The sequence below is a fragment of the Mustela putorius genome, unplaced genomic scaffold (genome assembly GCF_011764305.1).
Source record: "Mustela putorius furo isolate JIRA1106 unplaced genomic scaffold, ASM1176430v1.1 tig00003859_pilon_pilon_pilon, whole genome shotgun sequence".
NCBI classification, from domain to species: Eukaryota; Metazoa; Chordata; class Mammalia; order Carnivora; family Mustelidae; genus Mustela; species Mustela putorius.
The window spans coordinates 31,121,423-31,134,707 of NW_025422011.1; the positions used below are offsets into that span (position 1 = coordinate 31,121,423).

At 49.5% G+C, this 13,285-nt stretch overlaps 1 protein-coding gene across 2 annotated transcripts in view; it reads left to right on the top strand.

Annotated features, from left to right (window-relative positions):
• Positions 1–13,285, top strand: part of GALNT18 (polypeptide N-acetylgalactosaminyltransferase 18) — a 350,253-nt gene that overhangs the window by 224,804 nt on the left and 112,164 nt on the right. For both annotated transcript variants that reach the window (XM_004751990.3, XM_013055819.2), the window contains exon 4: positions 12,499–12,682. In XM_004751990.3, coding sequence (XP_004752047.1) covers positions 12,499–12,682 — 184 coding nt within the window. The remainder of the gene's footprint in view (positions 1–12,498; positions 12,683–13,285) is intronic.

Sequence of the window (13,285 nt, forward strand, 5' to 3'; positions counted from 1 at the left end):
GACTCAAGTATTTAGGGAGTTTTATCAGACACCTCTGTGCCCAGGAGCATGAGGAATGACCCACCCAGAGCCAGGCCTAGATTGGAGTCCCTCTCACTCCCAGGCTCTCCCAGGCCCGAGAGAACCTGAAGCATGGCTAGAAAGGGTTTTGCCTTGGCGGAGGGCAGTACCGGCCCTCACCTTCTCCAGCCCCTTCTCTGCTCAAGTGCATGGCTGAGGCTGGGGATCCCCAAGCTAAGGGTGCATGGGAAGGATGAATGGGAGCTAACTGTGCCGTCCAGAGGGGCTGCCTGCTCCATTTCTCCAGACACGCCCTGCCAGGCTAGGTGGTGGGCTCTGCCTCCCTTTACTTCTCAGCCCGGGGCCTTTTCCTGAACCCCAGCCCCTTGCGTAGGCCCACCCCCAGGCCTACCCCTTTGCTGGGGTTCCTCCTGAGATCCACAGCTATGTTTCTTCTGGGTCAGTGTTCCCCTTGCTTGGAGACCTGCTAGGTCCCCACTCCTGTCCTTGTGTGTGCCTCACTTGCTTTATCCTTCCACAAGCACAAACTCGATGCCTGACGTCATCGTACACATCCAGTGGTGTGTCTTGGGTATTGCCCTTCCAGTCTTGGAGCTCCTTGAGGGGAGGAGCTTGGTTTACCCTCTGAGCAGTGAGAAGCACAATGAGACACTCAGTGCTGTTTGTTCAATGAGTGAGTGCCCAGGGAACATGGCGTGTCTCCCTTGAGCCAGGGTTCAGCATGTCCTGTTGAAACATCCATGGTCCACGATAGTAGGTGTTGGCACTGGATTTCTCCTTTGTCATTTGAAGATAACCACATGGACCTGAGTCAGGGTACCTGGGTTTGCATCCCTGCCCCACCCGCTTCAGCCCTGGACCCTGAGCACATCTGTCCGCTCTTTGTAGCTTCGTTATACTCATTGGTAAGATGGGCCAAAATGCATAAAAGGTCCCTGCCTCATAGGGGTGCTGTGAATGGGAACAGAGATGGCAGAGGCTTTCTTTAGGTTTTCATGCTTTAAATCGCAAAGTGGCGTGGATGAGACCTGCTGAAGTCCTGGCTTCCCCAAATAATGCCGGAGAAGATGCTCCTCGCCTAGGCACTTCCTAAGGAAGTAGGGAACAGGGGAGTTCAGACTAATGAACATTCAGTAACAGCACCCCTTAAGCACTTATAACATGTCCTGCCTTGTCTCACAGAGCCCTACAGCCACCCAAAGAAGTAGGTAACATTATTTCCATCTCAGCAATAGGTAATTGAGGCTCAGAGAGGTTAAGCCACACACCCAAAGTCACACAGCTGATAGTTGGCCACACCAGGAATTAAATTAAAATCAGTCTGTCCCCTGAGTCCCTGCTCTTTCTGCTTTGTGTGACATCTTTCAATAAAAAACCAAAAACCCAAGGACTGAGAGCAGAGCTCTTGGGTTCTGCCTTATTGTGCACCCCTTCACAGGATCCTTTCCTTTGAGAATAGACTGCCTAAGGGTGTTCAGTGAGCTGAGGAAAAGAGCACCAAACCCGCTGATCTGACAAGCACTGACAGTGGGTGGGGTATAAATATGTGTGCAAAGCCCACGACATCTCCTGAGTCATGACTCAGCCAGGCTGGGGCTGCTCGTCACACAGCCTGAGCAGCCAGTGATTTGCCGAAGTACAGAGTTGACTTACAGCCTGTGGGAACCTTCGCTCTTCCCCCAGAGGACACTCAGGGCTCTGCCATAGGACTTGGGCCTCAAGGCCTACTGGTGGTCCTCACTGGTCTCCTGGAGCCCATCAGTTTTTCCAGTGCCCTGTGTCCATGTTCCAAGGAGAAAAAAATTCCTTCCCTTCCCTGAGCCTTTCCTCTACTCAAAGAGCTGCAGATGAAGGAAGAGTTCTGAAAGAGCCTCAGCAGGGTCAGATGAGGTAAGAGGAAAGTTCCGGGTGGAGAGAGAAGTTCATGCAAAGGTACTGTGGCACCACTGAGTTCAGTGTGTTTGGAAATGTGACAAGCACAGAGGCTTGCCAAGGAGGTGAAGCAAGCAGGGACTGGAACCTTCAGCGCTACAGGCCAACGACGATGTGGCCAGGGGTGGGGCTTGGGGGGAGGTTGTTACTCTAGCATGCATAGAAGCTTAGACCTCCAGCATCTCAGGACCATGGGAGTCAATCTCCAAAAATCACAGACTTTCAAGATCTCACAATCTCGAAATTTTGGACTCATAACCTAAATTCTTATGCTTTCAGTCATGAGGTTTTGGATCAAGTTTCTGAGCTGGACAGCACTCAGAGCTCTCCAAGTCTTGCCCAAAAGGAGAATTTAGCACCAAAATTCCAGCTGGCCTCCAGCTTAACTCCCAAGAGCAACTGAACATTCCCAAGGGCCCATACTAGACCTTGCCCTCCTGGAAACCCCTTTGTGTGCTGGGACACCAGCAGGGTCTGTTCTCAGCTCAGATCTGACCTGCTGTTACAGGTTCCATGCCAACATTTCCTGAGGCTTTGAGGTCTTGGTAACTCCCTCCATTGAAGTTCACAGCAAGGGCTGTGCTCAGTACTCCCGAGCTGGAGGGACGGGACCTGAAGCAGTGTCCACTCCACTCTGCCTGGATCACCCATCCTGGCACTTTTAATGAGTCCTGGGATTCCTGCTGAAAACCACCAGAGGAGCAGGAGTATTTTATGCCCTGTAAGTAATTTTGCATGCTAGCATTTGGGCCACTGTCCCACCTTTACTTTCTATGGGTTTCCATCTCACACAGCCCCAGGCAAGCTGGCCCTTGTCCAAGGACATTTCATCCACGAGGACAACTGATTTCTATTAGTCCATTATTCCTGTTTTCATTTTTCTGAATTGCTCATGGTGGATGAATAGAGAACTGGTGGACTAGAGAGCCTGGAGCTCTGGTCCTGGGGGGCAGGGGAGATGGGGGAGAAGCTGGAATCTCCTCCTGGTTGTTCGGATTACCAGCTCTGTGACCACCACAAATCTGAGGGTGTCAGGAGCAGAAAGGGTGTGATCGCTCAGCAGCGCCTCCCTGACGTATGGCCAGGACCCCATGGTGAACACCCAGACTGGTCCAGGAAGACTTTTGTTCTTGGCCCTCTAGCCTATCTCCCAGCCAGGAGTGTACCTTAATTGTGCCTGATTGTGAATTCCGAAGGTGAGTGAGGAATAAGCCCTCTAGGAAACCTAAACCCAGGCCCTCTTCCCTCATTCGTAGGTCTTGCTTGCTTGGGGATTTTGACCCCAGAGAAAGGATTTGTGCATGAATACTCTCCCAGCCCTCCAGTTGAAAGGAAGCTGAGTGTGGCAATCTGATCCCCTCCCTTGGGCTCTAAGGCTACATAGTCGCTGGAAGAAGATATTTTCTTTCCGAACTGAATCTGTGATTGCAGAAGGCTCTTGAAGGAGGCCTGAGTCCTATGGCTCCTTCAGTAGGCTGTGGGACAGAGTGGCAAACAGCAGTCTTTGGAGTCAGACAGATCTGACTTTGAACCCCTGCTCGTTCTTTACCATGTGTCTATTGGGTATGTCATTGGAAGTCTGCTCCTTGAGTTTTCTGCTTTGTCGTTTGAAGATCATCGCATGAGGGATGCAGAACATGGACCTGTGCCCGGGTGCCTGGGTCTCATCCTCATCCTACCCCCTTCCAGCCCTAGGACCCTGAGCAAATCCCTCCTCCTCTCTGTGCTCCAAGTGCCTGATATATGGAATGGGGCAAATCTTACACTCTACCTGGAGGAGTATCATAGTTGTTGAGAGTACAGCATGAGAAACAGCTGAAGTGGGTTTGGAACAGTACCTGGCATGTGGTAAGCATTAAATAAATAAAGCATTAGCTAAAAATGTCATTGTTTACAGGGTGCTAGTGAGATTTCAATTAGATGAGCATCTAGAATAATGGACAGTATTTCGTGTGTGCTTAACATACCATTGCTGGATGAATGAATAAAGATCGGGATGAATAACTATCAAGCACGGGGGAGACACCCACAGGACTGCAGCCTTTCTGGCTGGGCCTTGGCACAGTGTCCTGGGCTGACCTGGACTGTCGGCAGCTTGTCGTGCACACCTTCTGCCAATGCTACGTGCCCAGCTCTAGGCCTCAGTGGCATAAGCTTGAAATCTGCTCTGGTGGTGGTATTCATACCACAGACATGGGCCAATGTTATAAATCGAGGTTTGGTTTGTTGTTATCGAGACAGAGAGAGAGAAAGGAGAGGAGAGAGGGAGGGAGAGGGAAATGGGAGAGAAAGAGAGAGAAAGAGAAGCATTGATTTCCACCTAACACATCCTTGACTGGCCAGGGGACCATTTTTACACCTGCCACTGCCGTCTTCAGAGACCTGTTCTGACCATGTTATTACAGCATACATGATCCAAAATAAGTCATTTTGTAGCAGATAAGAAGATATTAGTGGATGTTGAGAGCCTGGCTTTGGAGACCCCGTGAAGTGAGGAGTGCATAAATTTTGTGGGTTTGGTCGTCACTAATGCCTGGCTGTGGCGTGATCTGGGTGGCCAGTCTGGGGCTTTCTGTAACTTGCCAAGACTAAATTAATGCTTGGAGCCTCCCAGGAAGATCATGACACTCTGCCTGGGTCCTCCCGCTCTCCTCTAAATGCCATCTGCGGAGCTCCTAGGTGGACCCTTTCCCCAAGTCCTGAGTAAGGAGAACCATTTAAGGCCGTTCCAAATCTACTTTGGTACCAACTGACTTTGACGCAGCGCAGCAATGAAAGGAGCCGGATGGAAGTGCAGCTGGTAAGCGCATGGGACAGAAGAAAGAAACACGTACAAGAATTTGTAAATGGCCCAGGCTTTAAAGACTCATCCAAAGTGATCTTAAAGGGAGAGGAATGCACAAAGCAAGACTGCCCTGAGTGTGTCCTGGGATCACGGTGGTCTCAGCCCGGCTCACCCTCATTCATCAGCAGGCCCACAGCCCCCTCCAGCTTCTTCAAGGAAATGGGGGTGGGGTAGCCTCTCTATTTATTTTTTTAGCTCTTCCGGTAAGTGGATGATCAACCAGGTTTGACAACCGTTGCATCCTAATAAATAATCTCTCTTTTAAAATGTGTTGACATATCGTTTGTGTTTCGATGGCCCTAAAGGGCTTTAGAGGAAAGTCGGTTAATCTTCTGTTCTGAGGAAGACCAGCTACTGTTCACTCTTGGAAGAATAAACAGAAACGTGCTGTGCTTTTAATCTTTAAATTAGCACCATTGGAGACTGGCAATTAGTAGCGCTTCTCAGTAGGGGGGTGTTCACACTCCCTTCAGGCACTGGAGGGAGGGGTAGCCACTTGGATCTAGGCTGGGTTTGGGGGACAACACTGAGTTAGGAGGCGGGCCGGGCCGGCTCACCTAAAACTGTGGGGCTGGGCAGAAGGGACAAAAGGCAGTGCCCTGGGCAGAGGGAAGCTGGGGAATGACAGGGGACCGTCCAAAGCAGCAGATCTGAAGATGACCACACACAGAGAATTGAAAACCGACTGGAAAATAAAGGGTCTGTTACTGAGGGTAGCGAGACGGATTCTAGAGGTTTGGAAGAACGGGGAGGGGGGATCCTTTTTCGGACAGAGTCTGATGCCTCCTGCGTAGGGCTGGAGCCGCACCTATTCTGGGGGAAGTTCGTTTTCCCACCTGTTACAAAACTGATACTCCTCTATTAACAGGTAACAGATAACAACTATTTCAGTTGTTATCGGGCTTGGCTGCCCGTCAGAATCTCCCTGCAAGCTGGTGCGACAGTCAAAGACTCAGGCCCTGATCTACTTAATCAGACTCTGTGGAGGGTGGTCTCTGGAAACCAAGCGGATACTCAGGCGGGCTGGTAGAGAGGTGGCACCCGAGTACAGAGTGTCAACTCCAGGTCCAGCCCAGTTGGACTTAAATCCTGACTTCACCATTTACTCCCTGGGTCACATTGGGCCTTAATTTCCTTGTCTTCAAAATACAATGTTAATAGTAACTGCATCACAGGGTTGTCAAAAGATTTCAGTGAGACGATATTTGCAAACTGTAAAATGCCTGGTATGTTATCATTATCATTATTATTGTTTCCTTTATGAAAGAGTAGCCAGTCAATGCAGAGATAGTGGGGGTAAAGAAATACATACTGTCATCCTACCCATAGACATACACATCATATACACCCATCAAGAGTTAAAAATGTCACATGCTGGTGGGGACCATAGTATCTTGGAGAACTATGTCTTCTTAGCTTGGGTTCCCGCAGAACCAGACCCCAAGATGCAAGTTGAGGCCAGGTTGTGTAGACGAGCCCTGGAAACAGTGATGAAGAAGGGGGCAGGCCTCGAAAGAGCGAAGCCCCATTGGGCATCAATTTCCTGATCCTTTCTTTTCCTTTCTGCAAGAGATAAAGAGTACCTCATTAGGTGTTTAAATCAGATTAATGGCCATTAGTACCAGATTTCTCCTGCTCCGCCTGCATTTTGTTTCTTTTGGGATGACTCTGTGAAACTAATTGCTTTTTACAGGAGCAGCACAGGGGCAGATATGGGGAGGGAAAAAAATTCTCTGTCTGACCAGGCTGGTCGAATTCCACATTTTGACTTGGCTTCTAAGTCTGGAGGAGGGAGAGCAGGCAAGCAGCCTGCGCTCCGTGGGCTCGGAGGGGAGGCCTCGTGGGGGGAGGGTGGAGAGCAGCCCTGACCTCCTAAGAGGGGAATGGTGTTTGATGAGCTCGGCTCCTGGGAGTGCTGATTCACAGAGGTCCTTCAGATGTCAGCTGAGTAGGGATTTGTGGACAGCAGGAGAGGGCTGGAGGAGCAACACAGACAGGATGACACCTGGCCCCATGCAGGGTGCAAATTGTATTTCTCCCTCAACGCAGACTATTGACAACTCCTCCATTGATTCTAAATCTGGCAAAGTCACAGAGAGCAGACTCCCTACCTCCTCTTTCCCCAACACATTAAAACAGACATGAAATACAGCTTTCCCCTTTTTTCCACAGTGATGCTCCTGCCATGCTCCCCCCAGACACTTCATTAAAAGTTATTCATAGATATTTCAAGAAGTAGTTAAAGGTAGCTTCCAGAGGGGGAGAAAAGTGAAAGAATGCAACTTGGAGACAGGAAGTTGAACATCAGATCTTTAGCAAAAGTAGAAAAGCAAAAATGCTGAACCCCATGATTAGTCATTACATTTTTCTCTGAGCTTCCCGGCAGCCTCAGCAAAAAGGTCAATATGAGGAGTTATATATTTGTGTTCAGGTATAAAGAAAACCACAAGTTCTTCATATTTTTTTAGCTGAGTTCTGAGAGGTATTTGTCATATATACATTATAGCTAATATGTGATAGTGTCTTGGACCACAGTTTCCTAGCAAACTCAGAAGTGCCTCTGAGATAGTTCTTTCTTGCTTTGGCAACTGATAAAAGTTGAAGGAAAACATGAAAACCTAATTGTTAAAGGCACTTTGCAATAACTATGAGCCAGTATTAACTGTGATATTTCAGGACTTTTTCGATGTTTGATGGCAGCTGTTTGATCATGGCTAAGGGAATTCTGTCTTCTAATCAGTAGCCAGTTCTGGGATGCAGCAGGCTAAGAACAGAATTTTTTTCTAGCTAGTCCACCAGAAACCTTTATTCTAGTTCTTTTGCCAGAGCTCAGGGGTAGAAAGGGGCAAGCAGCTCCTATGAGAAGCAAACTTTTTCTTCTCTTGCTGCCACCTTCTAAGTGGTTCTTCTGTGTCTATCTGTCCCTTCTCATTTCCTGTGCATCAGGAGTTCACGATCTTACTATAACGTCAGCACACCAGAATAATAGAGCCCGTTTTGTTAGCCTTCGTGTGCAACAAACCAGCCCACAGGTTACTGGTTTAAAACAGTAGCCATTTACTGGCTCACAGTTCTGTTATAAGGTAGCTCCTGTCTGCTCTACAGGGTGTCAGCTGGGCTCCCCCTGCATTTACAATCAGCTGAAGGATCCAAGATGGCCTCTCTCACATGTCTTGGCCTCGGTGGGGTGGCCTAAATTAATGGGGACTCCCTGGGCCTCTCAAGCTCAAAAAGGCTGGTCTTCCTTACTTAGGGTAGCAAGATAATGAAAGCAGAAGCTGTAAGGCTTCCTCACGCCTATGTCTGCACCAGCCCAGGTCCCTCCAACAGCATCCTATTGCCCCACAGTCAGCCCGGATTCAGTGTGTAGAGCAGCTACACAAGGGTGCGAGTTCAGGGAGGTGTGATTCTTGGAGGATTGTTGGGTGGCAATTATCTACAGCCCTGTGCCACCAATAAACTCAACCACAGTGGTCCTGTAGGCAGCGGTTCTCACCCGAGTGGTGGGATGGGAGAGAAGGGGACAAGTAGTCCCCCTTGGGAGTGAGGAAAGGTATCATTTGGTATTAGCCCACTTCTCACTCTAACTTTCTGGACTCGCGCCACCCTCATAAGTCCGAATACAGGCTTTTTGAGTTCTATTTAAAATTGTCAAAACGGAGGGGCACAGGGTGGCTCAGTCATTAAAGCTTCTGCCTTCAGATCAGGTCATGATCCCAGGGTCCCGGGATTGAGCCCTGTGTTTGGCTCCCTGCTCGGCGGGAAGCCTGCTTCTCCTTCTCCCACCCCCCCTCCTTGTGTTCCCTCTCTCGCTGTGTCTCTCTCTGTCAAATAAATAAAGTCTTTAAATAAATAGATAAATAAATATAATTTTCAAAATGGTTATGTCAGAGATGGACCTTTGAAGACATGGAACAGGAAATTTTTTAAGAGGCCTCCTGACAGCCATGCTTGAAGACACTGTAAGCATGGGGCACACCGAGTTAGGCCCCTCTGTCTATGGCCAACCTTGGACAGCTGCATCCCCAAGCCTCTCCAGTCGGCTGTGCTGCTGCAGATCATGAGGTCATGTTCACATCAGCTAAAGTGAGATGCACAGTGTGTTAATGGCAGCCTCAAAGTCAGTTCAGTTTTCATCAGGTTGGAACGAGAAAGCCGACGGGCCTCACTGGCCCTAACTCCAGGAAAGGGTCACACTGTGTGAAAGGATGACTCGAATGACAGTTGAGGCCATATGCTGATCACTTTTGCAGAAGCCAGAAAAGCCAGAAAGCAGGAGGGCTAGATCATCCAGCCACTGGATAACAGAATTAGGGGCAAGACATTCTGACTTCAGAGAGACGGTGTAAATCTTTAAAAAGATTGAAAGAGGGCTAAACGTAAGATCCTATGTTTTGGCTCAGAGCATGCGTAAACACACACGCACATACACACACACACACACTCACACACACAAGCATGCACCCACACATGCATGCAGCTGTGAAGAAAAGGAATGAAGGAGCCTGACTTGGCAGCACCAGGTGAAGAGGACCTTTAGTTGTCTGTTTCCAGAAAGCTCAAGTTGAGTCGAAAGCAGGCCAAATTAATGTGACCTTCAACTACATGAATAGGAGCATAGACTCTAGGATGAGGGAGGTGATTTGTTCATTCTATTCTGTATAACCCAGTTTACTCCATAAGTATTAGACCAATTTCTAGGTGTGTAATTTAAAAGTGTTAGAGAAAACCACATAACTTGAGGGAAGTTTGGTGTGATTAAAGAACCTGAACTCAGAGGAACTAAAGACACTTGACCTAAAATCCCCGGCAAGGACTTAAGGACGGTCTTTAAATGGTTGTCATGTGGAAGAGGGATTGGATCTGCCCCCTTTGGCCTCCAGAATAAATCTTGGACCAGTGAGTGGAAGGTGGAAGACCCCTGGCATTTGGAACATCTAACAGTTGGAGTGGCCCAGTAGGGAATGGGCTGCATAGTGTGTCCTGTCACTTTGAGGCTGAAGGATCGAACACACATCAGGTTAGCCAGAGGGGACCTGACCTTAGAGGGGTAATCCATTCAAAACAAATGTTAAAATCCTGTCCAACTGACGCTGAGGTCTTGGCATTCATAGGGATTTGCCCAAGATCACAGAGCAAGTTGGTAGATGTCTAGGAACTGACTTTCCTGCCTCCCTTTCTGCATTTCTGCCCTGGATGCCAAGTTCCCTCACCAATGTGATGATGACTCAGCAGAGATGCCTAGGGATCATATCCTACCCATCCTTCCAGACCGATTTGTTTGGCCACCATCGTGTGTAAAAAGGTTTGAAATTGGGGTGCCTGGGTGGCTCAGTGGGTTAAAGCCTCTGCCTTTGGCTCGGGTTGTGATCCTGGGGTCCTGAGATCGAGCCCCGCATCGGGCTCTCTGCTCAGCAGGGAGCCTGCTTCCCTCTCTCTGTCTGCCTACTTGTGATCTCTGTCTGTAAAATAAATAAATAAAATCTTAAAAAACAAAAAAAAAAAGATTTGAAATCAATGTCTGCAGGGGGGCATACCAGTTCTGGCAGTGGCCACCATGCCCCACAGTCTTCCCTGGACATGAGGTCCCGCACATGCTCACATCTCCTGCTTGGCCACCATGGCCTTGCTGCTTGCTGCTACTCCTGCTCTGCCTAGAGACAAGGCAGAGCAGGAGTAGGAGGTCCTGAACTAGAGCCCATGAAGAAGGCTTTGCAGCTCCTTCTCTTATAGCTCCCAGCGTGATGGAAACTGACAAAGGGCAGAAAGGAGCTTTTTTTTTTTTTTTTTTTTTAAGCATCTACACCATGCTATGCATTTTTCACACATGTTAATCCCATTTAATCCTCATAACAACTCTGTTAGTTTCCTAGAGCAGCCATAACAAAGTGCCACAAATTAGGTAGCTTAGAGCAATAGGAATTTATTGTCTCACCATTCTGGAGTCCAAAATCAAGTCCAAATCAAGCAGGGCCACGCCCTGTCTGAAGGTGATAGAGAGGGATCTGTTCCAGGCCACCTAGCTTCTGGTACCTCAGGTCTTCCTCAGTTTATAGGTGGTCATCTTCTCTTTCTGTTTCCCTCCTTGTCTTCCTTCTTTGCCTCTGTCTGTGTCTGAAGTTCCTCCTTTTTAAGGAATACCTGTCATATGGGATTAGGACCCAAAGATCTTACCTCGGTTAAATCTGCAAAGACCCTATTCCCAACGAAGGTCATCTTCTAAGTTACTAGGGGTTAGATTTCAACATACCTTTTTGCAGGGACACAGTTCAACCCCTAACAGTCCACCCTGTGCTTCCGCACAATTCATGTCCTTACCACATGCAAAATACATTCACCACATCTGATATCCACACAGACGTCAACAACTAGTTTAGTAACAGGCCCAGGATTATAATAACACTGATACTTGGAAAGCAGCCTTAAATGCAGAATTGCTGACCCCAAACACCATCCTTTCTACGGCACAGGGCTGCTGCTATGGGGCATGCCCACTGTGTGCCAGGCACTGTGCCTGCTACCTCATACCCTTTTGTCACAGTGCCGTGCTGGTCTGGTTGGGCCCCAGACTGGGCACCAAGGGGCACAGAGCTCCTACTATCTTCTTCTTCTTTTTTTTTTTTTTAAAGATTTTGTTTATTTATTTGAGAGAGAATGAGAGAGAGAGAGAGCATGAGAAGGAGGAGGGTCAGAAGGAGAAGCAGACTTTCTGTAGAGCAGGGAGCCTGATGTGGGACTCAATCCTGGGACTCCAGGATCATGACCTGAACCAAAGGTGATCGCTTAACCAAGTGAGCCACCCAGGCGCCCTGCTCCTACGGCCTTCTGATAGGGATGAGGCTCAGCCCAAGTGGGTCTGTCCCAGGGCCTGGGCATGAGCGGGCTGAGAAGGTGGAGGAGGGCACCCAAATGGGCAGTCCAGGAGAATACAGACAAAGAGAAACAGAGTCCTGGGGAGATGCAGTGGTTGCAGGTAGGAGAATGCAGCCCACCTGGGTCATTCTGGGGGGAGGGGTGTCGTGGGCTATTGCCTGAACTTCTGTGGAAGACCCAATGAATGTGGCTGCTGTGCTGTCACTAGCTGGGAGGCAAGGGGGTGGCAGGAGCCGTTTACATTATGAAGCAGGGGAATCAGATGCTTAGCCAGGCAACGGCAGGCAACAACCCAATACCAACTGCTCACATGGCATAATGCCTGGTCCTCCACTTCCTGGAAAGATGGCGATCCAGGCAGTATATTAGGCAGGCGATCTAATCTTCGTCGATGGAAGCTTTCTTTGAGCATTAGAGGAGCTCCAGTGGAGGGCATTGGGGAAGAAAGAGGCCACTGAGCTGATGAGAAGAATATGGCTTTGGAAGTCTTTAGACCCGGCTTGAAACCAGCCCGCGCCACTCACGAGCTGCGTGGCATCGGACAAACTGAGAAACTCTTCTGAGCCCCATTCTCCCGTGGGCCGGTTGTGAGGATTCAATAGACAGGGCTTGTGAAGCACGCGGTCCTGTGCGAGTTGCCGAGCTTAGTACAAACTGTTTCCCTTTGAAGCTGAGTGGCGCTGGCCATCCTGGGGAACATGAAGGGGACCTGGGGAGGGAAATGGACCCTCCAGCCTCTCTGTGGGGGAGTCCGTTCACCCTAAGAGGGTGAATATCTTCATTGCACCTTCCCCGCTATGCTAATGATGCATTTTCTCCCCCTCCAGAGGAACTGAAGGAGAAACTGACAGAGTATGTGGACAAGGTAAATGGCCAGAAGCCGGGTTTCATCAAAGTCGTGCGTCACAGCAAGCAGGAAGGCCTCATCCGCTCCCGAGTCAGCGGCTGGAGGGTGGCCACTGCCCCTGTAGTGGCCCTCTTCGATGCCCATGTGGAGTTCAATGTGGGCTGGTAAGTGCCATCAGGAGAGGAAGATGAGTCCCAGGGTGGTCCTGGGCTGTGGCTCAAAGGAGTACAAAGCATGCTGGGATCTCAGTCATAGTGGGGGAAAGGAGAGAACTGTGGAAACAGCTGAAATCGGATGTATGACTGATGTAGGCAACAGGCCAGCCCTTCGAGGTTGGGGAGAGCCGGGGGTCAGCAGACCAATGCACAGTGTCTCAAGGGTATGGTGACATTGGGTGTGACCCTGGCTAGTGGCTTCTCTCTAGGAGGCAGGGTCTGGGAGAAGGTAAATGCTAAGGGCCAAGCTGAGAGTGCCAGCCCAGCTAAGCACAGTGCAAGTGTCCAGCAAGGGACAGCTGGACCAGACTTGAGGCAGGAGCCCAACCATACAGACAGGGTCAAGGCCCAGTGGTCAGAGGGGGAGAAGGTAGCTTGATGTCATCAGGTGGGATCCCCCCTTCCCCAAAATGCCCTGCCAGGCGTAGCATAGAATCTCAGACTTTCCCTACTGGTGAAACTGGGTCTCAAAAAAATTTCCTTTCTCTGGTGAGGGCTGCTCGGCGGCTGCGTGGGGCAAAACAAAATGTATATGGCCTCCGTGGCTGCAGC